The sequence below is a fragment of the Verticillium nonalfalfae genome (genome assembly GCF_003724135.2).
Source record: "Verticillium nonalfalfae strain VnAa140/NRRL 66861 chromosome Unknown scaffold_75, whole genome shotgun sequence".
Classification (NCBI taxonomy): Eukaryota; Fungi; Ascomycota; class Sordariomycetes; order Glomerellales; family Plectosphaerellaceae; genus Verticillium; species Verticillium nonalfalfae.
In genome coordinates this window covers 56,673-82,104 of record NW_021167300.1, presented here as the reverse complement: position 1 = coordinate 82,104, position 25,432 = coordinate 56,673, and the positions used below count along the sequence as shown (strand labels likewise).

The window sequence follows — 25,432 nt, the reverse complement described above, 5'->3', positions numbered from 1 at the left end:
CTGCGAAGAAGAATCCCAATTCCAACAATCAAATGGACAAACTCAAAACAGCGTTCGCCAGGGGACAATGACTCGCGTCCGCTCCCCGGTCGAGATGCTCTCACGACAGTATCAGTCGCTTGGCCGAGAGGGTGACGCGGCGAGGACGAGATGCGGCATGGTGCAGATTGTGGGGCCTGGATACACACATTCGTAGCTGCCTGCCTACCTCAAAAGGTACCTACTTGACCCAAGGTAGGTAGGCGCCGTAGGCTGTAACGCCTGCTTGCTGCTTGGATCAGGCCTGCTCGCTGTCTCTCACCGCTGTTGTGTCCTCGCATTCTGTCAGGTACTATTCCTACGCCATAAGCACCACAAAAGTTGAGCTCGAGACCGAACACATGGCAGGGAGGAGGAACGTAGGCCAGATATCGGGCAACAACGGTGACGCCAGAGTATCTATCTACCTGATAGGTAAGGTAGTTGACGCTCAGTCAGGCAGGCGCCCGCCTCACTACTACCCATGAGCTCTGGGCTGTCATCTGTCAGCTACCTCAGGTGTCTGGGCAGGAAGGTGTGGGTGAGCTGTGAAGCTAGGACCATCTCAAGCACAACCCGCTTACCACTACCTGACTTGCTGTCGGCGCTAGGCACGGCGCCGAGCCAATGAGATAGCTAGCATTTCTAATTTCGAGGCAGGCTCTATCTTATCGCGACGCGATGAACCGGCAATGGCGTCACTCAAGTTCCGCGCCTGCAGATGTTGACGGGTCATGGACATCATCAACTCGGAGGGGAGGTGAGATGGGCAGGTAGCACCCAGGGTGCCAGGGAGCGGGCTGTCACTGGGAGGCAGGGAGGAAGGGATGTGCCTGACTGAGCATGGACGGCATGGCTCGATTGAGAGGGGAGCGCTCTTGCCTCTCAGTAGGCACCTTACGTGGCAAGCTGCTGAACCGAACGAACCCCTAACGTGCCTACCTCGAAACGTAAACTGCCGTTTGTTGCTGCCTTTGTCTTCATTGGTACTTCGTGGTTACCCAAGCCCCCATCGACTCGTCACCTCTGCAACTCTGCACCTCTGCTGTTTCGTCCCCTGCGATCCAGTCGACCCTGGCCTGCTGCTGCTAAGCTTCGAAGCTTCCCATCATCCCATAAACCCCCTCCCTCTTCTCCCCTCTCCATCCTCTGCCCCCCTCCCCCCCCACCAAAGCTTTCCTTCATGCAATCATCCAGACTCCGACTCTTCCTTCGTCCCAACACCTTTCACCACTTCGTCCCACGCCAGCAGCAGCTACAACATCGCACATTTTCAACCGCCCTGCGCACCATGGTGGCCACCGAGTACAAGCTCAAGTCCGTCACCTCCCTCGACCTTCGCCCTGGCGAGAAGCATGAGGTCGAGGTCGAGGGCATCGAGGGCGGCAAGGTCCTGCTCGTCAACGCCGGCGGCAAGATCCAGGCCGTCGGCTCCAAGTGCACCCATTACGGCGCGCCCCTCGTCAAGGGCGTCCTGACCACCAACGGACGCCTGACCTGTCCGTGGCACGGTGGTGAGCAGCCTTCCTCCCTCGGCGTCTTCTGCCGCCCTTCGGAACAGACACAACCCGCAGTGGCTTACCGTGTGACCTCTAGCCTGCTTCAACGCGAAAACAGGCGATGTCGAGGACGCCCCGGCCCTCGACGCGCTGCCCGTCTTCCACGTCACCGAGCGTGACGGCGCCGTCTACCTGACCGGCGAGGAGGCTGCCATCAAAGGCAGTCGTCGCAAGCCGAACTTTAAGTGCCGTTCTGCCGCCGGGGCTGGCACCGACAACAAGGTTGTCATTGTCGGCGGTGGCTCTGGTGCGCTCGGTGCCGTCGAGGGCCTGCGCAACGGCGGCTTCGACGGTCCCATCACCATCATCTCCAAGGAGGGCTACCTGCCTATCGACCGGCCCAAGCTGTCCAAGGCCCTGCTGACCGATCCCGAGAAGCTGCAGTGGCGCGACGCCGCTTGGTATGAGAGCGGTTCCGTCGAGATTGTCAACGACGAGGTGACCGACGTGGACTTTTCCGGGCGCACTGTCACCACCAAGAACGGAGGAAAGCACGCCTACGGAAAGCTTGTACTCGCCACGGGCGGCACGCCGAGGAACCTGCCGCTGCAGGGCTTCAAGGTCCTAGAGAACATCTTCACGCTGCGCACCATCCACGACACGAAAAAGATCACGGCGGCCATTGGCGACAAGGGCAAGAAGATTGTCATTGTCGGCTCGTCGTTCATCGGCATGGAAGTCGCCAACGCCACAGCCAAGGACAACACCGTCACCGTCATCGGCATGGAGAAGGTGCCTCTTGAGAGGGTTTTCGGCGAGAAGGTTGGCGCTGGCCTGCAAAAGGGTCTCGAGGGCAACGGCGTCAAGTTCTACATGTCGGCCGGTGTCGACAAGGCCGAGCCCTCGGCATCCGACCCTTCCAAGGTCGGTTCTGTTCACCTCAAGGACGGCACGAAGCTCGAGGCAGACCTCGTCATTCTTGGCGTCGGCGTCGCGCCCGCCACGGAATTCCTGCAAGACAACAAGGTCCTCCGCCTCGAGAAGGACGGTTCCATCCAGACGGACGAGCACTACTCTGTCACGGGCCTCAAGGATGTCTACGCCGTCGGCGATATTGCGACCTTCCCCTACCACGGCCCGGGCGGAGACGGCAGGTACACACGCATCGAGCATTGGGATGTCGCTCAGAACGCCGGTCGCACAGTCGCCAGCCACATCATCAACGCCTCGGCCAAGCAGGAGGTCTCGATCCCCATCTTCTGGTCGGCCCTGACAGCGCAGCTGCGATACTGCGGCAACACGGCCGGCGGTTGGGACGACGTGGTCATCCAGGGCAACGTCGAGGAGAACTCGTTTGCCGCCTACTACTGTAAGGGTGACACGGTCGTCGCCATGGCTTCCATGGGCCAGGACCCAGCCATGGTACATTCTGCTGAGCTGATGCGCCTCGGCAAGATGCCCAGCAAGGCCGAGTTTGAGAAGGGTCTAGACGTGCGCACCGTCGGGCCGCTAGAGGCATAAAGCGGCGCTCCATTGTGTAGTTTTGGTATCATCATAATATTGGCAATGTATCCGCCAGCGCGTTTGAAATAAAAACCCAGGAGCAACACTGGCTGCAGCTCTTGGTGCATTGTACTTTGTTTGTGATGCTTTGCCCCCCTTACTCATCCCCGCCACCCACTATTTCCACGCCAACGTCCTCGACATCCGGCGGCGGAGACACGCTGTGCCGGCGCTCGAGCGTGTCGAGAACCGCCCGGCAGTGCCGCTCCTCCCACAGGAACGACCGCAGCGTAGTCCGCAGGTCCCGCCGACCAGCCTCGGTCAGCGTGCCCCCGGGCGTCGTGTCCCGCAGCGCCGTCTGGAACATGGCCGCGAACCACTGCGCGTTCTCGCTCCCGGCGGCGGCGCCGTGACCGCCGCCCGACCCGACGAGGCCCACAAAGGCCAGCCACAGCGAGAGGGCGCCGCGGCCGACGCCGGCGGCTGGCGGCTCGTCGAGCTCCGTCAGCAGCGCGCGCAGCCGGCAGCAGAGGATGGTCAGGAGCTGGCTCGTCGGCGGGACGTCGCGCAGGGCGACGTAGAGGAAGATGTGGGCGCCCAGGACGAGGGCGCGGACCCTCTTGTCGGCGGCGTGCGCGGCCGACGACGATGGGGCTGCGTATGAGGCCGCGGACGACGAGGACAAACGATAGTCGGCGGCCCCGGCGGCACCGCCGTAGAGAAAGTTGAGGATGCAGCTGTCCGCCGTGCCCATGAGGATGCGGATGCCGTCGGCGCCGACGCTGTCGCTTGTCTGCGCGCAGATGGCCTGCCGGAGCAGCGTGAGGATTGTGTGGACGCACGCGGCTGTTGCCGAGCCGTTGGCCTCCTCGATGCCGAGGTCGGACAGGGGCGGGACGACGGCTTGGTGGAGAATGTGCGCCGGGAGGACGACCTGGTCGAGGGTGTGGAAGGTCGGGAAGAAGGGGATGCGTCCGAGGCCGGAGGCTACTTGGACGTCGACCCTGGGAGTGGTCAGTGGAGTTCAGGGTGTGACGAGAGCGCCTCGTTTTTCTTCTTGCTCACCAGTTGATGCAACGGCAGAGGATGTAGTCGTGCCGAATGGTGTCTGGGCCGCCGCTTTCCTGGACCATGTCGTACAGGCCTCTCAGATGAATGTCTGCTGCTTCAAATTCGCCTTGGAACGCCTGGGGCAGGTGATGAGTAGAGGCCGAAGAAGGGCTTGGGATCAGGAAGACGTACCTCGACGTTGGCGAGAGTAGCGACGGCGGCCAGGACCGACGTGTCTCGGCTTGCCACTCTCGAAGACGCCGTGGTCTGGAGGCGGCTGCTGATGGCTCGCATGGCCTCTCCCTTTTGGCGGTAGCCCTCAATCTGGAGCCTGGCGTCGAGGGAGGGGAGACTGGCGGTCCAGAAACCCGCGGCCAAGGCGAGCGTTGCACGCATGACGAGCTCGCTCTGCATGGCGTAGGGGAACCATGGCCGTTGCTTGTCCACCGTCGTCAGGTTCAGACTGAAGCCGTTGACGACTGAGGGGCCCGGAAGATACACCATCAGCCTCACACATCGAAGACACCAAGACAGACATTCGGGCTCCAACGTACAATACTTGGCAAGAGAGTCAATCGTCGGACTGCTCGGAATCGGCAGGCTGTTGAAGGGATCCATGACGTGGGCCTTTAGCCGCGGGACCGACTTGAAGGGAGTCGTCTGACCCCTTGATGCGTTGCTGCTCTTGGCACGGTCATTCTAGAGCGTTTCCGTCAGTTTTTTTTGGGGGTTTTTTTGGGAGGTCGCTGTGAACACGCTCGCTCCATGTTCGGAACGTAGATGTAAGCGCTCATACCTTGAACCAGGCCGTCCAGTCTGGCTGCTGGTAAGCCCGCGTGCCCGCTTTCCGCAGAGCCTCGGCCCCAGACTGCGCGCCCGCGAGTCGAAAGCGTCCCCTGAGGTCGGCCCTGCGGCTCGTGGCGTCCTGGGCTTGACGGCTCGTCTTGTCGGTTTCCGAGCGGGCCTGGGCGCCTCGCTGCAGGCCCTGCTTGATGGCATGGCTTCGCGCTTCCTTGTCGGCGGGTTGGAGCTTCCCGCCCGACGTGTCCGAGGCGATGAATCTGAACTCAGGCATCCTGAAAGACGCGCATGGCCGGGGGTCGCCACGGGCGATGGGTTCTTCGGAGTGGTGGCTGATCAAGGGCTTGCATTCTTCTTTTCCGTCTCCAGCAGATGTGAGGCTCAACCAGCGCGTGTGCAGTTTCCTGTCTTTCCAGAAAGGAGTTTCTTCCCAGAAAGAGACGTCGCCGAAGCTTCCAAAGTCGGATACACAGAGGGCACGTATGTGGCTTGCGAATGCTGAGGGATATCTACATCAACATTGACGTGGGTGATCCGCACGGGAGCGATTCATGGGGCCGAAAGCTAAAGTCGGAGCGGCCGATGAAGGGTGGCTGTCGAGTTGGAGGCGCGTGGCTGAAATGGTGTCAACCGTGTCCAACGGCGATAACGGTCCTCTTGGCGCCTTCGTCTGGTTTGTTCGCGCTATACGCAGGTGAAGTGGGGAATCCCGGCAGCGTCGGCCGTAGCAAGAGGGTGACAAACAAGGTCACAGTCATCAAAGGTAAGCTCACATTGAACCATTTTACCAAGGCACAAAATTATCAGAAATAATGGTTTTGTCTCCAACTGTATCGCCGATTGTTCAGTGGGTAAAATTTCAGAGCATTTGACCGAGATGAGAGGTGTTGAGAGGGCTCTGAAGCTAGGAATCTGTCTGGATGATACCTGTGTTTGGCGAATTCGGAGTGCGGCTCTTGCTTAGGTAAGAAGCACGTGATGATGCCTTCTCGTGCTCCTTTGCTCCTTTGCTCCTTGGCGCCTGGAAACGCAGCCCCCTGACGACGCCCCTTCACCGGTCCCTCACCGAGTTATACCAGATCTGCGTCATGTTGTCGTCGTGGACTTGGCCATCTCCCCGCTGCAGCATATCCATGACAGAGAGGCCAACACATCAATTTATGAAAGACAAATCGGCTGGCCGTTTGCTCACACCCCCGACAGCCGACAATCCACACCATCTGACTCTGCCTCCAAACCACAACCCTCTCCCTCCTGATCGCCGAACGACGCCCCATCGTCGCCGAACTGCACGTCTGCCCCCATCTTCCTTTACAGCACCCCCAAACGTCACACGTATAGGGTGGCCCGGTACCCTCAACAAGGCAGACACATTCACCCCGTACAACCCCAAGACGGGCCCAGCAGATCTTCCCACGACGGCGATCAAGCACCCCGTACCACCGGCTCACCTCTCCCTTCCTTCTTCTCTCTCGATCGCCTTTGCCCCCCCGAGGCAGCAGCGTCCCGTGAGGGTGACACGAGCCCACAGTGTCACCGATGCGGCACCAAGGCCGTGATGCGGCACCTCATTGGCAACAACAGACGAGGCGCCCAGCGCCAGGGGACCGGTTTGCCGTTCTGGGGGTTGCACGATCTCGTCCGACGACAGGACGCTGCTGTTCTGGCCCCTTGGCCCGTCGCACATGGCATGTTGTCGACCACGTCCATTGCATGCTCGTGGCGTTTTGACACTCGGGGCAGGGGGAAGCGTTGGATTCTATGGATCCCCGCCTCCCACCCATTCCTCGATCAAACCCTCGCACGACCAGAGTCCTTTCAAGACGTGCCCATCCATTGTTCCGTGCAACGAAATCATACGAAACGACATGTACAGACAATGCGATCCAATGGGAAGCCCCCCCGCTTCGTCCTCCTCGTCCTGTTTCCTGGACCTCGATCGAGCAGACACAAGATGCCCGCATTCTCTAGCCCCACCCCAAAAGCAGCAGCCCGAGACCGAGACCGCCCAGAACCGTCGTGACGACAGCAGTGACAGTGACCAACAGACCGGTGACAAGCACGTTCAGCGCCAGCACCAACGCGCTGAGGGCCAACAGCAGCGGGTTGACGCGCAGCAGCACGGGGCCTTTGTTTTCCGCGTTAGCGTCATGGCCAGGGTAGGAGAAGCAACATGGAGTTTTGTGAGCTCGAGTGGACCAAGGGAACTGTAGGACATACCGAGTCCGATGCGCTCAATGACGGCGCGCACCGTGCTGACAATCTCGTACACGACCTCGAGCACCCTCTCCGTCAGGCACTGCGCATCGCAAGACTCTCCTTCTTCCCCGTCGTCTTCCTGGCGCCGGAGACGACGACCTCTGTTGACGTTGCTCGTGGCGGAGCCGATGGCGGCGGTGATGGCTTCAAAGGCCGGGTTGATGACTGCCGCGAGGGCACTAACCTCTGCTTGGCTGGGGTCCTCGGACGCGTCGGCCAGTGATGCGTCTGTTTACGCAGGTTAGATTCTCATGGGGGCTTTCAACGTACACTTGAGGGGAGGGGTTGTGGCGGCATACTGATGATCGTGGTCTGGCTGATGACTTCCTGACGCAGCGTCTCAATGACCGAGGCTTGCGACTCAAGCTGCCGCTTCTCGGGGTGGGTGTTGATGGGCTTGGCAAAGGGCGTCGCGACGACGCTGGCCACCAACCCTAGGGCTGCCACCAATGTCAATCTCATGATGATCGATTTCCAAATCAAAGCTCAGTAGCAGATGAAAGCGAGTCTGAACTGCTTGGGGTTGAGAGCAGAGAACCAGCACGCAGGCCCGCGTTTTATGGTTGATGCGTGACCGAGACCAGTCTCCTGGGCTCAGCGCACGTTCGTGGCCGATGATGGCATGCTCCCAGACCCTTGCAATGGAAAGCACTTCTTATGACGCAGTGAAGGCAGATTCGCTCGGAACAGGAGGCGGAAACAGTCCGCGACGTTGCGTTGAGCAAGTTCAAGAAAAACGGGACGGACAGGCTAGACGAGATGGACGATATCATCAAGGAATAGACTGAAGCTTTGTCCATCATTCAATTCAGACTACGTCGAAGGCGCAACCGAATTCCGGACACTATGAGCACTGATTCGTAGGTCACGGCGCTAATATCGACTGGGATTGCCACCTTGGGTCACATCGCGCCGTTGCCTGGCTGAGGATAGAGCTTCTCGGCGTGACCATTCAACGTCAGGGGCGGGCTTGATGATGTCAAAACCCAGGGCTCAGCACTGGTCTCAAGGTCTCGAACCCCTTGAAGGGTTGCTACAGCAGGCTTCAACGAGCCAAACCCCACCGGCAGACGGCATCTAATCGACAGGAAAACGCCATCCGAGTTCGGTCAGAGTGGACAGAGGGATGGGGACAAGTTGCACCGTCCCCCGCTACGATCTGCCTGATGCTTTGATCGCCAGAGCACCACTCGGTTCAGTAATTTCTTGTCCAGTGCAGCCAACGGGTGTGAGCTGCGAGAGGGCCTCTCGAGAGACACCAAATTTGTAATCTCAGCCCGATCATAGCAGCCTCCAGCATCTGACTCTGGCGCACCTTTTCGTGCAAAGCTTTTGCTACGCGTCTCTGCCTGTTACCACCATAGGCCCGCCAAAGAATGGGTACGGAAGTCTCATGTTGAGCAAGCTCTCACGCTTGTAGCACTACAACGCTCCTACGTCAACACTATATTGGTCGACATTCAGAAAGGTCCGACTGCTTGACTAGCTTGTAGTACGGCAACGTCTGCTGCAACTGCTACTCGCCGGCCATTGACTAGTGTGATATTTGTGTGAATAGGATCGCTTTGGTAGAAAGAATTCTGCAACCAGGGAGTCTGTTTGACGTGGCAGGCATGCTCCTGCGTGCATTTTCTTTTGGTGATACCGATTGCTCCATGCCTAGGCCTGCTATCCTGATGGGATGCAATGATGCAGCGTCAGTCAAAAGAAATGTGTCAATCCGTTGTTGGCCGTACCCGCAGGACAGACTAGGCTCATTCAATTCGTGCTGCACCCTTCAGCTCGTTGGTTGCAATGAGATGGCGGTCAGGCATGCTGCAAACAGACATGTCGTCGACTTGACCACGTCGTTGGTGGTCACCATGAAATGAAAGTGCTAATGACAACTTCTCGTCACGCCAACCTCGGGTCACCCGACAAGGACCATCACTATGGACCAGAATTTCAAGCATTGATCACCTAAAGGCCGTAAACAACCATGCAAGCTAACTCGTAAAGAGATGCCTCGAAATCAATGGGCCCTCTTGTGTCGCCAACTTCGTCCCGGAGCAACACAAGGGTATGGGCCCAACAGCCGCCTTCATGTGGACCTGATCTCGGACGACCTACCAAGCAAATCGAGCAAGGCCACACACAGCCCGTGTACACATAGTTCGATGACAGAGACACCTGCGATGCTGCCCTCATCCGTCGGCGTCGGGTGGCATGCCCAAGCGCGTGGGATTCATTGCGATTAGCGGGTTCCCGCGGACCGATCCGCACATGGAGGGCGGGCGCAGATTGGCAGGCTTCGGTGGCTGCAAACCCAAACTGTCGGCGTCGGAGAGCGGGGCGGGTGAAAATGGCTGGGCCGGGGGCCTCCGAGCAGCTGGGGCGGCCGCATCCGGGCTGAGACAGCGTCACGGATGAGAGGTCTCAGACAAACGGCACGTAACCGGCCGGCAGTTGTTACGTTAAGCGAAAGATGCGAGGGACGCCCGACCAGTGCGCTTTTTCGTGATTCTCGTGACAGCGAAAGAGAACGGGCAGGACAGCAAGTATGACAGGTTCGGGATCAGATGCCAACAGACTGAAGGGGTCGGTACGGATGCCGATCGAGTAACCAACCATCTTGTATCGTTGGAAAAAGGTATTGGAGGTGTAAATAAAATGTCGAGTCTTCGTCGCCTTGCGTCGATTAGCGTTGGTCATCGATTGCCTTTCAGGGAAAACTTTTCGTCGGGCTTGCATTAGTCCAAGGCATTTGCCCAGTCATAGCGGGCTCCCCATCGCCAATACCCCTAACAGCATAGCGTCTTCACGCCCTTCAGTCCTCGCGTCTTCGGCCTTTGAAGGATTGCCGCATGTGCCTGGTGGGTTGCTGCTCACTCATCCACACACCCATCCGCCCACGATCAACAGTCCAACGCCTGAACGCATCGGCAAAACGTCCCCTGAACGCCGCTAGCCTCTTGGCCGCGGCCGCCCCCCTTCCCTCTCCACCCCCCCCTTCGTAGTGCAGTGCATCGAAGAATAAATTTCAGGCCTGTCGCCCACCATGGCCCTCAAGAGACTTCTTTTCTTCCATCAACATCGTCTCAAGAGACTTCCACCGACGGACAAGCCGCGCTCAGGATCGTGGTCAAGCAACAGTGAAGACGTCGACTACTTGTCGCCCATGACATACAAGACCTGCAATGCAGAGGACAGCTGCCTAAAAAACCATTCCGGTTCGCCGGAACAGGCCACTGAGGTTTCGAGGGGAGGGACCGGGACTTCTTCGGGAGCGGGTGACAGCCATGATGGCTCCGACCACGGCCACGGCGGCCATGGTCATGACCCCGAGAAGGACCCGGCTCTCCGCTATGGAGACCTTCCTGGTACGGCAGCATTGACGAGGCTGGAGACGAAACTCGAGTTCCCCGAGGGCGGGCTGCAGGCCTGGCTCGTGGTGTTCGGTTCGTTCTGTGCCATGCTCTCCGTATTCGGACTCATCAACACGGCTGCCGTGTTTGAGTCGTACTTTTCTGAAAATCAACTGTCCGACTACACGGCGTCGGAGATTGGATGGATCTTCAGTCTATACCTGTTTGTTGTCTTCTTCGTCGGCATTCAGGTGGGGCCCGTCTTCGACAAGTACGGGCCTCGTCTCGTCGTCGCCATCGGTGGCGTGCTCATGGCGGGCAGTTTGCTGATTCTCAGCGTGTGCGAAGGTAGGAAGACCCACATTCTGTACACAGGGAAGGATCCAGGCTAAGTTGTATGTGTAGGTTACTACCAGATCATGCTCTCCTACTCGGTGATGGGAGGGCTCGGCGGTGCGCTCCTCAACACGCCGGCATACGGAGCGATCGCTCATTTCTTCAATGTCAAGCGGGGCTTCGCCACCGGTATCGCGGCTACGGCCGGCTCGATCGGTGGTATCGTGTTTCCTGTCTTGCTGCAGAAGCTTCTTCCGAAGCTCGGATTCGGATGGACGGCGCGCATCCTAGGTTTCATCCTGCTGGGACTGGCGGTGCCTGCGAATCTGTTCATCCGTTCCCGCCTGCCTCCCAGGGACAAGCTGACGTCGGTGTGGCCCGATCTCACAGTGTTCAAGGACATGAAGTTTACCATCTCGGCGGTGGGCATCTTCTTCATGGAGTGGGGGCTGTTTGTGCCGCTGACGTACATCGTGTCCTACGCGGCACGGTATTCGGCTTCGGGCAACGCGACAGACTCGTACACACTGCTGTCGATCATGAATGCTGGGTCGGCCCTCGGCCGTTTCATCCCGGGTTTCGTGGCTGACAAGATTGGCCGGTTCAACGTCATCATCTTTACGATTGCCATGTGCATCGTCACGACTTTCGGACTGTGGTTGCCGGCGGGTGACTCGGAGCCGATGCTGATTGCGTTTGCTGTTCTCTTCGGATTCGCCAGCGGCAGCAACCTCGGGTTGATCCCCGTGTGCCTGGGACAGCTGTGTGACCCTCGTGACTACGGACGATTCCTGTCGACGGCCATGATGGTGGCCAGTTTCGGAACGTTGAGCAGCCTGCCCATTGCCGGCGCTATTCTGGAGGCAGGCGGGCGCGCCGATGTTGGATGGCGTGCCGTCATTGCCTTCGGCGGCCTGTCGTATGTCATTGCCCTTGGCTGCTATATGGCGGCGAGAGTCATGGCCGTTGGCTGGAGTCTCAAGAAGGTCTTCTAAGGGATAGCATCTCATCCCATCTGAGCCGAAGTCGTCTCCAGGCTCGGATGACTTGAACAGGTAGTTCGAATGGAGCAAAGGCTCACGGCCCAGCGGACGATTGACGCAGGCCAGACAATGGCGGTGGGGTGGTAAAGGGGATGGAAGCAAGTGTTTGGGAGGCAAACTGTTTCAACAGCAATAGACGCCAAAAATACAAAAAACGATCGAAGCTGAAATGTGGGAGCAAGTTCGCTGACGTGAATCCTGGGGAAACAGCCACCCAACGTGATGACCAAAAAGGAGACTCGTAGTGGGCGACCGGCGCGCCGTGGCGGGGCCGTTTGGCTGTTTCACGGCGGCGCGCATCACGCATCACGCATCACGGCAGGCTCCACTGAAAAAAATTACCCCGCCACGTCCCATCATGACTGCCCCGCGATGACTGGCGCTTGCCCTCTCAATTTCTTCCTTCACGAGCATCAGGCCACCGTCACTTCGAACCGTCTGCTCGCACCATGGCCGCCACACTGTCTGCGGCGCCGGTGCTCTCGACGCCGGCTGAGCACATGTTCGAAGACCCGACCCCCGTCACGACGTCTCCTGATACTGAGCCTATCCATGCTCGAACAGACGAGGAGCTGCTGTCCCTCTACGAGATCCGCCGCACTGCGCGGGAGATCAAGCAAGGGGGATGGAACCGCATTGCCCTCCAGTTTGCCGACCACATGCTTCGCGACGCGGGCTGGGTCGTGGAAGCTCTGAACAAGGCCATAGCAGAAGAGATTGCGCCCGCCAGGGACGCCGAACAGAAAGCAGCACCCGCGGCGTCTGGGGCAGCGACAGAGACGGACCTCACGACGACGACCTCTGCTCAGACCCCGCAAACGGAGCGCATCTACATCCTTGCCGACACCTCCTATAGCGCCTGCTGCGTCGACGAGATTGCTGCCGAACACGCCGACGCCCAAGTCGTCGTGCACTACGGCCGCTCATGTCTCTCCCCGACTTCCCGCCTGCCTGTGATTTACGTCTTCACCCACCACCCCCTCGACCACGATGCAGTTGCCTCCCAATTCGAGGCCACGTTCCCCGACAAAGCGGCCAAGGTCATTCTCATGGCCGACATTACATACCAAGACCACGTCCTCGACGTAGCCGACCTGCTGCGTACCCGTGGCTACACCAACCTCCTCCACACCACCGTGGTCCACGACCCGGCCGGCACGATTCCAAACAGACGTATCGCGACGGCGGACGGCCCTTCATCAACAGCCGAACACTCTCCTTCGCTTGAAACCGACATGGACCTACCCTCACACGCCCTCTTCCACATATCGACCCCGCCTCCGGCGCTCCTCCTGGCCCTCCAGACCCGTCTCGCATCCCTCCACGTCCTCTCAACGGCGACCGCGACACCAACAACCGACGATCCGACCTTCCACACAGCGGCCCTCCTGCGCCGGCGGTTCGCTCGCGTGCTGACCCTCGCCAGCGCCGGCATCGTCGGCATCCTCGTCAACACGCTCTCCCTCGACGGGTCGCTGCGTTCGCTCGACCTGCTGCGCGCGCGCATCGCCGCCGCCGGCAAGAAGAGCTACACGATCGTCGTCGGCAAGCTGAACCCGGCCAAGCTGGCCAACTTTGCCGAGGTCGACGGCTGGGTCGTTGTCGGGTGCTGGGAGAGCGGGCTCGTCGAGGAAGACGCGGGCTTCTACCGGCCCGTCATCACGCCGTTTGAGATGGAAGTCGCGCTGCTGCCGCCCGAGGAGAGGATCTGGGGCTTGGAGTGGTGGGCCGGTATTGAGAAGCTCAAGCCCGAGGAGGTCAGGGCCCCGGCGAGCGGAGACGAGGCAACCGCTGATGCTCCGGAGGTCGAGACGGAAGAGGTCGAGGGTGGGGTGGAGGGCGAGGAATCGGCGCCGCCCGAGTATGATCTCCGCACGGGCCGTCTGGTCGCGAGCCGGCCGATGAAGGTGGCGGTCGGCGGCCGCCTCAAGCCGCGGGCCGACGGTCCTGCCGAGACGGACGCGGCCGGTGCCACGTTGGATCGGCCGTCCGAGGCGCTCGTCAAGCGGCAGGCGGGCGATCTGGCGACGATCAACGGCGTGCTCAGCCCTGGCGCGGAATTCCTGCGGTCGCAGCGCACGTGGCAGGGTCTCGGGACGGACCACGACCCGGCGGAGGAGAGCACGACGATTGAGGAGGGCCGCAGCGGTGTGGCGCGGGGTTACACGGTTGGCGACGACGCATCGCGGGCATGACGGAGCTTGGGCAATGGAGAACCACACACACACACACACACACATATTTGGTCGGCGTACAAAATGGGCACAATTCACTTTACGGGCGAAGAGGCGAGGGAGATTGTTCGTCATATGATCATGAATTCCGTCGATATACATGCACCGTCGGTCAGGACCGGCTCAGCCAAGTCTGTGACTGAGTTTCCTCGCTCTAAAAAGAAGAAAGGGACGATGGATAGACAGTAAGAACAGCAAGACATCAGGACCCAAGAGGTCGGTAGGAAAGTCGTCAAAAATAGAAACGGTGTTTGTCATGTCCCATGACCCCCTATGTTCATCCAAGCGCCATGACCAAAAGAGTAAGTGAGGGAAAGTAGTCATTACATGGCTGTGCATTTCTTTCGTATCGTGACGTTTTCTTTTCGTCAACAGTGCGCAAATCTCTACGCCCGAGACCACGCCCGCCAGCACTCAAACGTAGACCCTGCGGGAGTGCGAGCTCCTCCGGCTGTGGCTGTGATGGCTGTGGCTGCGGCGGCTGCCGTGGTAGCGTCCGTCGCGGTAGGACTTGCGGTCGTGGTGGTGGGAGGAGGAGGAGGCGCCGAGACGGTCGCCGTTCATGCAGGCGAGGACGGAGGTGAAGAAGAACATGATGCAGTTCATAATGGCAAAGGCCCAGCTGGCCTTGAGCATGGCGCAGGGCTTGTCGGTGTTGAGGTCCCAGTCGGGGCCGGAGACGGAGAGGCCGGCAAAGTCGACGCGCCAGTTGGCGTCGCGCGAGACGTTGCTGCAGCTCTGGAGGCGGATGCCGCGGAGGTACCAGATGGCGGCGATGAAGGCGCCGACGAAGAGGAGGTCGACGATGGCGACCATGGTGGCGTTTGTCGAGGAGCGGTGGTAGGAGAAGAGGGTGAAGATGGCCCAGGCGAGGGCGAGGACGGAGACGATGAAGAGGACGAGGATGTAGTTGGGCGTCAGGGCGTTGGCCTCGACGAAGCCGTGGACGAACCAGGCGAGCATGCCCATGGTGGGGATGAGGGTGAGGATCTGGAGGATGCGCCAAAAGACGAAGAACATGGTGAAGAGAAACATGGCGGCGGTTGTGTCTGGTCGACGAGGTCTTGTCCGCTGGGAAGGTCCGTTGGGGAGGCGCTGGGAAGGTCCGTTTGGGAGGTTCGCTGGGAAGGTGGGGTTGGTGCCTTCAGCTGATGGACGAGTACGACGTGCGCGCAGGTTGGGTGGGTTGGAAAGCAGACGACGGGGCGAGGGCGGGCTCGCAGGGACAACGGGGAGACGGCAGGCTTATGTATGGTGATGGAGGAGGGGGCCCGAGAAGATGGTGTGGTTGTAGGCGCTGGTCAGGCGGCGGCGATGGTGAGGCAGAGGTGCAGCGCAAAATCAAGTGGCTGGCGACAAGGTGCGAGCAAACAGCGCCGTGGGGGCGGTGGGTGGGTAGGGATCTGGGTGTACGAGATTATTTTGACACAGCCAGGACCAAGTAGTTTGCGCGCGCAGACGGACACACTTCTTCACAAGGGACGGCAAGTCATGGTCTGCAACAGGGGTGATTCCCAGTTTTTGTTATGATTCTCCAAATTGCTGTCGTCAACAGGACTCCCGAGATGAGAGTGTGTCTGCGTGGTGCGGAGCGCGAATGCAACCAAGGGAGGTCCTGGAAGACAGGATGCAGGATGAGGAGAGAGAAAGGGTCGCTGGGCCAGCGGCGTATGACGTCGGCCATCGTCATTCGCTGAACCCTGGCAACTGGCAGCGAAGGTGCCTGGAGACTGTCTCGTCTCGCCTGTAGGGTTCATCCCGCACGATGCCGTGCGTCTGTCGCGTCGAGAACTGCAAGCGCTTGGCCTATGCTCTTTGCTCTTTGCTCTTTGATCTTCCAAATCTTCCATCGTGTGTGGTGTCTTGTTCGGTCAGATCCATGCCATTGTTGGCCCATTCCACAGATTCCATAGCGAACCAGTCTAGCCTGGGCCTTCCCTTTGTCGTCGATCGGATGAGTGAGACCTGGCCGGGGCGGCAAGTGCGAGCGAAAGAGGGAAAAACTGGGGGATCGTGCCTGACTAGGAAATGGGCCACGGGCAGCGAAACGGAACAGAAATGGCGTGGCTGGCAGGGCTGGCTGGGTCTGTCTGTGTCTGCGCAAGCCACACGCGAAACGGCGACCCTGTCACTGTCACACGGGCCGCCGGCCCTTCCAGATCATCGCACCAGCCACCTTAAGCGGCGACCTGTTGGCATTGTGCGCTCACGTCTCTGCCCCCACAGTGCCGTCCGTTTTGGACCGACGTCACCTGCAGCATCCCTCAAGTCCCTGCATCCCATTGCACCTTCCTGCTCTGTCTCCATCAACGCGTTCGCGCCTGCATACTCGGCAGTATCACACAGTGGTTCCCGCCTGCGAGCAAACTCTTCGTAGTTCCAGAGGATGGCCTTGGCCTAGACAAGCACCACCTCTCTCGGATGTCCCTTACAGGATGCCAAGACTCTATCGACTGCTTCCTGGTCCCGCAATGCAAACCATCCTATCCTCTTATATGTGCCGTCCAGCTCGCTCGCCGGCGCTAACACAAGACACTTGAGACTCGAAATCTTCGCATCGGCAGCATGTCCTTCGGAGGAAATGGCCAGACTGTGCAGAACCAAGAAGTGGAAGGTGCCTCCTTCTCCAAACTGCACCTCCGCCGTGTCCAACCACGGCCGCGCAGAAATCGTGGTCCCATCGCCGTCGTCAAGCTGAACATGCAGGAGCCGATGGGCTCTTGTCGAATCCCGAGTATAGGAAGCTGTGATGAATGCTCCTCTCAACTTGATAAAGCCGCCCGTCACGCCAACCGTCTTGTCTTCTTCCCTCTTCGTCGAGACGTGCACCTCTAGAACGGTTAGCAACGGCTCGACATCGCCCAGCGCAGGCTTGGACATCTCAACTGGTCCGTCCACGGACGCCCACGACCATGAGGGAGCCCTGTACGCGCCTGAAGGCTTCGCCTGTGGCCTGGTCACGACCCAGCCGAGGAGGTCCAGGATGCGCGACTGCCACAGGCCGGCGACGTACGTCTCGTTCGTAATCTCTTGGAAGAACTTTGCGATCCCCGAAAAAGCGTACAGCTTGTCTTCGGGATTGGTGAAGTGGCAATGCGAGTAAGCTGTCACAAGATCGCACCACCGGTTGACGGCATCGAGAGCCATGGCATCCTCGCGACAACAATTGCCGCTCGGGTCTTGTAGCTGCCCGTGACGTTTGCACTTTCAGGAAGCACCAACAGCCGATCGATGCTCTTCGGCGAGTCATAGAGCGGCACTCCGTTGGGGAAACCTTCACATCTGTGCCCCTCGAGGCACTCCCACAAGACCTGGTCACGGGTGAAGTAGAGTTGCCGCGGTCCCAGAAAGCGTTCTTGAAAGACCCAACCTCTGCTATGGAGTGAGGATGTCAGCAGATTGCGGTCCCAGTAATTGCTGTCAACGCAGTAGAATCTCCCTTCATGACCCGACGTCGACTTCTTCACGATGATACCAGGCCAAATGTCCTGGATAGTCCGGGACCGAAAGAGCCCGCCTTCAGGGCTATCCGAGGCAGAGGCTGCAATGTTGCAGGCGGCGTTGGCATAAACCTGTCTCATCATGGGGGCTTCGGCCTCCCAGTCATCCTGACAATCCTGAATGATGCAGAAGCAGTCGATCCACACGTATCGGACGCCAAAACGCCGGGCAACCACAACCAAGTCTTGAAACGTTTGTGGCAGGTCCGAAATTTTGCTTCCTTTGCGGTATTGGTCAAGAGTAGACAACAGCAAGAGCGCATGTTGAGGATTCGTCCCCCATCGATAGCTGAGGGTTAAATAAGCAGGGGCAGGCCCTCCTCTCAGGTCGGTATCGCTGATCAGAAGCTTCCAATGCGAGGCGTTGCCGGCTCCAACGTCGAGGAGACGTGTTGGGAGCCATCCATCGGTCGATGTGGGAGGATCCTTGCACCGCTCCCGGTGGTGGGATGAACATTCACTGAACCAGGCATAGGCCGTGTCGAGAGTTGTCGGGGAGCCGGTATTGCCCTCAAGCTCAGCGAACACAAAGAGCTCTTCGAACTCGCTGCCTCCCAATGTTCAGAAAGCTTCTGTACGAGGCTCTTCTTACAAGCGTAAACATACCTCGTGAGGGGATCAACCTGAAGCTAACGCTCATGAGCTGCACGCCTCCCTCCGGGGTTGGGTCATCGAAGATGACCGAGAACCTGAACCAGGATCCCGCCCCACTGATGGTACTCTGAAATGTGGCATACTCGAAAGGGCTCCAGGCTTCGGGTTCAAGACGATCCCACGCCTTTCGATGCTCCTCGCTGAGATCAATCAACTTGCGACAGACAAAGCAGTTGTCGGCCGCAGCCTTTCGAAACCGTTCCAAGGACTGGTCAGCGGGCGTGACCCGGCTGTTTGTAAGGCCGTCGCTCTTCCACTGGATCGCTTCCCGGCAGATGGCGCACAGCCGACTCTCTACGGGTGACATTTTGGTGGTCGTAGCAACGTGCGTCGCGTCTACTTGTGTGAGGTGTGTCGTGGTGGTAAAGATGGTGAAGAGGGCTATTTCAGCACACTCGATACCCCGCTTCTCACTCGCACTCCTTGCGATGTCTGTATCGCTCAAACTACCCCATACTGCAGCATCTCAGCTGACGCGTATTTGGAAATTCGCGCCGGCTGGATGCCGTCTACGAGCATGAAGCGATTTATTTAGATTTTAATGAATACCCTCTTTGTAGGTTCGATCTACCCTCACACTTCCTTTCTCTCGCTCTCAAGCCACTCGGAGCATTCATTTTCACCCACTCAACTAACAAGTAATGTCGTTGTCTTGAGAGTCCCCGGCCTCCGTCTGACACCCATCTGCATTATCAGCTTTATTCTCTTTCCGAACATAATCAGCAATGTTCTTCAGGGACTGAGGTGCGTCAGCTACGTCCATGAAAACCTCAATCACATTCATGCCCTTTCCGCTCTGGATGCCTAGGTCCTGCATCACAGATTCCAAATCGCCCCATGTCTGGACCCGTCTGGTCCTGACCGGATACAGAAGATCATCTCGAGGAGCTCCAAAGAAAGACGGGGCCTCGAGGTTCCTCCACGGCTGGACGTCGTTGTAGCTTGCGCTGAAACCGTGAATGAGACGCTCAATGGTGTAGCCGCCGTTGTTGATGACGAAGATGATAATGTCAAGGCGGTTTCGAATCATATCACTCATGGCCTGAGCGGACATTTGCAGGCTTCCCTCGCCTTCAAAGAGGATCGTTCTTCCGTGCGGCCGGTCGCCGGCTTCCAACATTTCTCTCTGGGCGAGCGCAGCGCCTTGAGCGGCTGCCAGCGTGTAGCCAATGGACAGCCAGAGGGAAGAGTTGATGAGAATCGTGTCTTTTGGGAGGACGAAGTTTTGTCCTCCATAGGAGGCTGTTCCCGTTTCGGTAAGGATGATGTCGCCTGGTCGAAACAGGCGGGACACGCGAAGCCAAAAGGTTTTCTGGTCCACCGGCGAACTGACAGTTGGTGCTGGTAGATTCTTCAACAGGTCCATTGGGAGGTTTCTGATGGGGGGGTACGGAAACGTCTTGATCCCTATGCACGCTTCATATATCCCCACGGTATACTGTACGAGCAGCTTTGTTGCTGATACCTCGTTCAGTAGGAAAGGATCCGTAGATTCGTCATGTTCGACAGCGTTCTTTTCAAAGATAAGAGTTCTGGACGCATTTGTTCGCGCACTGAATCCAAATGTGTTGACGTCAGAACGGAGCGGCCCAAAGTGAAGTACCAGGTCGCAGCCGTCGACCCAGTCCTGGAGATCTTTATTTCCCATCGAACCGCAAAACATTCCCTTGTAGCCTGGCAGCGTTTCGTCGACGATGCCTTTGCCGAAGGGTGTCGTCAGCGTCGGGATCTGTGAAATCCGGACCAGCTGGTTGATTTCTTTTCGGATATGGAAGCGGGCAGCAAAGCCGTCGACCAGAATCATGGGCCTCTTCGCCTCGGCGATCATGGAACACAACACTCGGGCTTTGTCAACCAAGAACCCCGCCGAAGTCGTCGAAGTCCAGAGATCGGTCAGTGTCGTTGGTCTCGGCACCTTGGCAGCGGCCATATCGGACGGCAGCTCAATATAGACCGGCCGGCTCTCGACGAGACAGGCCCGCAGCACCTCGTCGACCAAGCGCGGCGCCGTCGCGGGACAGTCGAGCCTGGCCTGCGCGACGGTGACGGACGCGTACATGTCGGCGAAGACGCGAAAGTTGCCGTCGCCGAGCGAGTGGTGCAGGCACGCGCCGTCCGCATGCGCGGCCCGCGACGGCGTGCCGACAATGTGCACGACGGGCACCTTCTCGGCGTAGGCGCCGGCGACGGCGTTGAGGGCGGACAGCTCGCCGACGCCGAACGAGGTGGCGAGCGCGCCGGCGCCCTTGAGCCGCGCGTAACCGTCGGCGGCGTAGCCTGCGTTCAGCTCGTTGGCGTTGCCGACCCAGTGGAGGCCTGCGCGCTTGACGTGGTCGAGGGATACGAGGTTGTAGTCGCCCGGGACGCCGTGGACGGCGCCCACGCCCATCTGGCGCAGGCGCGTGAAGAGGTATTCGGCGAGGTCGACTGTGTCGTCCATCGTGGAGATCGTAGAGATCGTGGAGGTGTCGTGATACCTGTGTTGCCGGAAGAAGAGGCAGCAGGTAGTAGTCAAGTTGACTGGTGCTGCCACGAAGCAAGTGATCAGGGAGGATGATCGAGACTTGTATCGTGATGGATCGAAAAGAACAGGAGAGAAGGCATTGAATAGGAGAGAAGGCCACAGATAGATGTGCAATCCATTCACTCACGTTCATGCCGTTTGTCTGCCGACATTCACTGCGTGCTGATCACTAGGCATATGGAACACGCAGTGAATCAGGGGCATCCAGAAACAGGCAAGAACGAGTAATAGGCTGTCAAAGACAGAGAGGACAAGTCTGTCATTGTCACGTACATACGAAAACAACTACCATGTAAATTTACGTCTGAAGATTCGCGATCAGTCGCATGTATCATTGTGGGCTGCTCAGGAGAGAGTCCAAGCTGGCAGACGATCAAGGGAGCACCGTCAACAGCATCACAATTCGCCAGCTTTTCCACACTCAACTCGCTTGGCATTAGGGTTAAGTATATATATCTTGGTACAAGATGGAACGCGCAAGCCGCTCCTCATAACTTCCCAGCGCATAGCTCCATCGGCCGCATGTGCCAGGCAGTGTCCTCTCAACATGACACACGTCAATATTGCAGGAATGGCTGGCTAGCTTACGGCTCCGCATCATCAATCACATCCAGGTCGAAATCCCGTATCCTCGGCGACCGCCCAGAGCTCATGCCGTATTCGTCCCTCCCGCTGCCTCCGGACATGACGGCCAGCGAAGAGCGCCCCGCTCCGCCATCGCCATGGTCCCGTCTTCGGCTTCTCGACTGCGGCTCAACGTCGCCGGCCCGGTCATAGTGCGACCCGGCGCTCGAGGGACCACCGCCTCCATAACGACTCCCCATCCTGCTCGAAGCCCGGCTCATTCCGCCGTCGCTCTCGCTCGTGACACTCGGAGCTGAGCTGTACCCTCCTGCGTATGACTGCGGCGACCGTCCCATGCCGTGGTGTCCCTTGTCTTGTGTTGCTCGTCCAGGAGGATGCCCCCAGGCCCGGCCGATACCGATAAAATGCCCATTCGCAGTGACCGGGCTCATGTTGTCGGACCCTCCTTCGCTTTCTGCCCCACTGCTCGACGGCGGCCCTCCGTCATCTTCGCCCTTCCACGTACGCGGCACGATCCAGCAGTGCGACAGCTCATGCGCCGCCTCCTCCATGCCCCGAACCTGTGACGTCGACCCGGAGGCGCCCTTCCACGGTGGCACCTTGGCTCCGCGGAGTCGCACCGACAGATGATACGTCACGTCATCGCGGTAACGTACTCCCGGTGCATCGACCGAAATGCTTGCCAAAATCTGGAGGATTCCGTACACGAGCACCCACCGTCCGCGTCTCGCGACAGCAGGTTCCACCTCACCCACTGCATCTGTCTTCTCAAACTTGACAAAGCCATCGATCAGATCTGAATGCGTAAACTCCGAGCCGAGAATGTAGATATTTGTCGCCTCTGTGTACGCCAGCTGGACTCGCCTCTCGAGCGCTCCACCCCTCGAAGTAGACGTCGTCGACTTGCGCGAGCTCTTGAACATGGAGGACGATCCCTCCCTCCCGCCTCCACCGCCGCCAGTCGCCGGAATCGACTCTGGCACGAGTGGGTATGGGTGAGGGATCCTCGGAAAGCGCATTCGGTTGTCAAACTCGACAAGAATGTCCGTCATGGGCAGCTCAGCGTCATCCGCATCAAACCCACGGTTGCCCGACTCGCTGACCATGATCCATTTCCGTCCGGCGCGCGCCTCCGACCCATCCCATACAATGTCGCGGTTCACCAGATAGTCGTACAGTGCACCAAAATCGCGTTGCAGCGCCTGCGTGACGCCCCGTGTGAGCCACATGTCTTCGCCGTCCTCCTCTTCCTGCTGCTGCGGCGGCGGCGGCGGCCAGCATCCGTAGATGCGCGTGTAGTGACCAAGCAGAAACTTTTGCAGCCTGTCTGCAGCCGCCTTGGCCGGACTCTGGGCGAGGGGGCCTGAGTTTGGCCACATGTCGTGGATCTGCAGGTCCACGAGGCGTTCTTCAGCAGCCTGCACCCGCAATTGCGTTTCGAGGCATGCCCGCTCCAGGAGCGCCCTGGTAATCGGCGTGAGGCTCTTGAAGTCGGCACACTCTTCCAGCTGATTGTACATGCCGGCGCAGTGGGGAAAACTCTCTTTCCACCCGTCCTCCCACCGTACGTCGGCTCCCTCTGACCACGCCAAAAGACCGACTGCCGTTTCAGCGTCGTTGCGAACATCATCAATACCTCGTGCTGTGAGATATTTGATGATAGTCAAGACGTTGTCCGCATCAGCAGGGAGGTAGGCATCGAGTCGGATATGAAGGTCGGTCAGGGCTTGGCATAACGTGATGCCGACAATGGACGCATGGTAAAGTAAAGCAAAGACATTGCGCGTTGTGATGTGGTGCCGTAGTTGATCAGTCTTATGCATGTTGGAAGGCGTAGGAAAGTACATCTCGTATGAGATCTGGCCGTCTGCCTCGCCGAAGCTGTTGTCCTCCGACACGGGTGGCGTAGGATGTCCTCCCCTTCCCGTCGCTTGGCCCCCGCGCCGGCCGTCGAAGCGTAGCATGGGCGGCGCGCCAAGGGGCGAGGGGGGTAGGTAGATGTCCTCTTCGGTGGACCCCTCTCGCAGCATGGTGATGAGTTGGCGTGACTCTGTCGCCTCGATGATGTGCGATGACAAACGGAAGGACGGATTCGGTCGGGGCGTCTGGCCTTTGTGTCCGAAGAAGATGAGCACATCGCCATTCGGATCCCACAGCTCGGGATCCTTGCGCAGTTTGTTCCAGCGCTGTACCGGCCTTCCGCCGCCGATCCAGCGCCTGATAGCTGGTGCCATCGTCGGCGGTGGAATGGGCGGCAGCTTGCTGGTTGGTGGTGGCGCCATCGCCGCAGGGCCTTCCCACGGGGCCGGCTGTTCCTGGACCAGGCTCTGCTGCTGCTGCTGCTGTTGTCGTTGCACCGGCCCGGGGGCATAAGGGCCACTCCCGATGATGCCCTCGTACACGCGCGGTTCCGATTCGTTGTTGCCGCTGTAGGCCTGTGGTCGCACCGTCGCGACCGAGTTGGGCCGATGCTCGGAAGATTGGTCTACGCTGCCGCGCCTTTCCTCCTTATCCTTCCGCCTGAACGTAAACGTCTTAGCGAGCCCTTTCCTCACGTCGTCGCTCTTCTTATCGAGGATATTTCGAAACCCCGACTTCTCGATGCCAGAAACGTCTTCCGTCTTGAGATTGGGCCTCCTCGGGCCCCGATAGCCGTAGTCATGCTGGTCTCTCCGCTCGGCGCTGGCTCCGCTACCGCCGCTGCTGATGCTCATTGTGCTGACGTTGCGGAAGTCCGAGCCGTGGTCCATGTCCCGCGCCGGCTCTGAGAATTTCAGGAACCGCGCATTGGTCGTGCCGACACCGGTGCCAACAGGAAGGGAATTCCCGGGCATGGGAAAGTCGGAAATGGTGACATCGTCGCGGTCGTGGCTGGCGGCCGACTTGGCTCGACTCCGCGATGCTGACTTGCCGTCCTTCGTGGCCTCCGTGTTGATCTTCTTGCGCACGTGAGCGCTACGTCCAGACATGGTGAGCGAGTTGAAGCCCAGAAGGCACGGATTTCTGGCGGTGACTGCGGTTCGTGACACTCTGGCTGGCAGTCGCAATTAATAAAACGAGCGAGGCTGGCGCTCGACTTTGGGGGGAAAGGGGTTCTCCAAGGAACGGATCCCAGTCTTGACCGACGGTCCCGTCTGGCTTTCTTCTTTCCTTTCTTCCTGTTGGCGATGCGACGTGACGAGGGTCGGGGTGGTAGGCGTCTCGCAACAACTTCAAAGGTGCATCCCCGGCGCCCGTTTGGTTGTGGATCTTGTGGCAGCTGCCGCGTGCCGAAGCCAATGGCAGCGTGGCTGTGAAGTGGTCTAGTGCCTGTCCGGCTTACCGTACGGGTGTCTGACCCGTTGTTGCGCCCGCTGTGTTCGGGGGGTTCTGTTTTCGTTCCTTTGACTGGCCGTGAGGGCCGGGGTGCAGGACGAGGAGGAAGCACAGGGCGTCCGTTGTGACTTCAGCGCCTGTCAGCGTCAGCATTGATCTGGGCGATGACACTGGGGCCAGGTCGTCATACTCGTTGGGAGGGAGTGAAGCGGAGGGTGATCGGCTTTTCCATGCCCAACTTACAGCAAAACAGTGAGGGTCCGGGGAGGCGATCCGCAGTGAATTAAGGACGGGTGCTAGTCGATCTTCTGAAGCGGTAAAGCGGCGACAGTGTTGGGGCTCCCCCAACTTTTCGGTTCGCGATGGATCGTCGGGTGCTCAGCGCGCGCTGCTCTTACGTTGTGTTGTATGAGAACGATTGTCGACAGAAACAAAGACAAACTATGCGCTTATTTCATACAGACAACGTCGGAAAGGAGAAAGGCCAGTGGATCAAGACGGGCAGCCGGCGCCGCTGCGAGTAAGGAGAGGGGGTTCCTTACATACCCCATGACACTGGCCTCGATCGTTATCAGCGCCCGCTTGTCTCGTGCTGTCAGATGCTGCTGTTACTCTCTCTCGCTGTCGCCTCTGCTTTCGACTTCGCCTCTGTGGTGCTTGGCACCCTAGCTGCTTCCTTTTCTTCCGCCCGCGCCCACCATTCAGTGACAGCTTCACGAACCCGCACCCATGGCCGGTCTCGAGTCTCCTGCATGGCCCCGCCGCCG

At 59.2% G+C, this 25,432-nt stretch overlaps 7 protein-coding genes across 7 annotated transcripts; 3 read left to right on the top strand and 4 right to left on the bottom strand.

The window, feature by feature from the left end:
- Window positions 1-1,201: 1,201 nt before the first annotated feature.
- On the top strand, window positions 1,202-3,038 carry D7B24_008416 (uncharacterized protein; the record flags this gene model as incomplete). The annotated part of the gene is made up of 2 exons (XM_028642503.1): window positions 1,202-1,532; window positions 1,615-3,038. 2 exons carry the CDS (start codon window positions 1,202-1,204, stop codon window positions 3,036-3,038), a joined length of 1,755 nt encoding a protein of 584 aa, XP_028493710.1.
- Window positions 3,039-3,177: 139 nt separating this feature from the next.
- D7B24_008415 (uncharacterized protein) lies at window positions 3,178-5,145 on the bottom strand (the record flags this gene model as incomplete). Its single annotated transcript, XM_028642502.1, has 5 exons — window positions 3,178-4,024; window positions 4,086-4,144; window positions 4,263-4,549; window positions 4,625-4,769; window positions 4,867-5,145. 5 exons carry the CDS (start codon window positions 5,143-5,145, stop codon window positions 3,178-3,180), a joined length of 1,617 nt encoding a protein of 538 aa, XP_028493709.1.
- A 1,693-nt stretch (window positions 5,146-6,838) lies between these two features.
- Window positions 6,839-7,592, bottom strand: D7B24_008414 (uncharacterized protein; the record flags this gene model as incomplete). The annotated part of the gene is made up of 3 exons (XM_028642501.1): window positions 6,839-6,999; window positions 7,092-7,358; window positions 7,430-7,592. 3 exons carry the CDS (start codon window positions 7,590-7,592, stop codon window positions 6,839-6,841), a joined length of 591 nt encoding a protein of 196 aa, XP_028493708.1.
- Window positions 7,593-10,167: 2,575 nt separating this feature from the next.
- On the top strand, window positions 10,168-11,805 carry D7B24_008413 (uncharacterized protein; the record flags this gene model as incomplete). The annotated part of the gene is made up of 2 exons (XM_028642500.1): window positions 10,168-10,822; window positions 10,880-11,805. 2 exons carry the CDS (start codon window positions 10,168-10,170, stop codon window positions 11,803-11,805), a joined length of 1,581 nt encoding a protein of 526 aa, XP_028493707.1.
- Window positions 11,806-12,302: 497 nt separating this feature from the next.
- On the top strand, window positions 12,303-14,048 carry DPH2 (Diphthamide biosynthesis protein 2; the record flags this gene model as incomplete). Its single annotated transcript, XM_028642499.1, has 1 exon — window positions 12,303-14,048. The coding sequence occupies one exon, from the start codon at window positions 12,303-12,305 to the stop codon at window positions 14,046-14,048; it is 1,746 nt and encodes a 581-aa protein (XP_028493706.1).
- Window positions 14,049-14,501: 453 nt separating this feature from the next.
- D7B24_008411 (uncharacterized protein) lies at window positions 14,502-15,122 on the bottom strand (the record flags this gene model as incomplete). The annotated part of the gene is made up of 1 exon (XM_028642498.1): window positions 14,502-15,122. The coding sequence occupies one exon, from the start codon at window positions 15,120-15,122 to the stop codon at window positions 14,502-14,504; it is 621 nt and encodes a 206-aa protein (XP_028493705.1).
- A 1,362-nt stretch (window positions 15,123-16,484) lies between these two features.
- Window positions 16,485-24,818, bottom strand: D7B24_008410 (uncharacterized protein; the record flags this gene model as incomplete). Its single annotated transcript, XM_028642497.1, has 6 exons — window positions 16,485-17,259; window positions 17,310-18,138; window positions 18,194-18,622; window positions 18,878-20,718; window positions 21,354-24,353; window positions 24,673-24,818. 6 exons carry the CDS (start codon window positions 24,816-24,818, stop codon window positions 16,485-16,487), a joined length of 7,020 nt encoding a protein of 2,339 aa, XP_028493704.1.
- Between the last annotated feature and the right edge of the window lie 614 nt (window positions 24,819-25,432).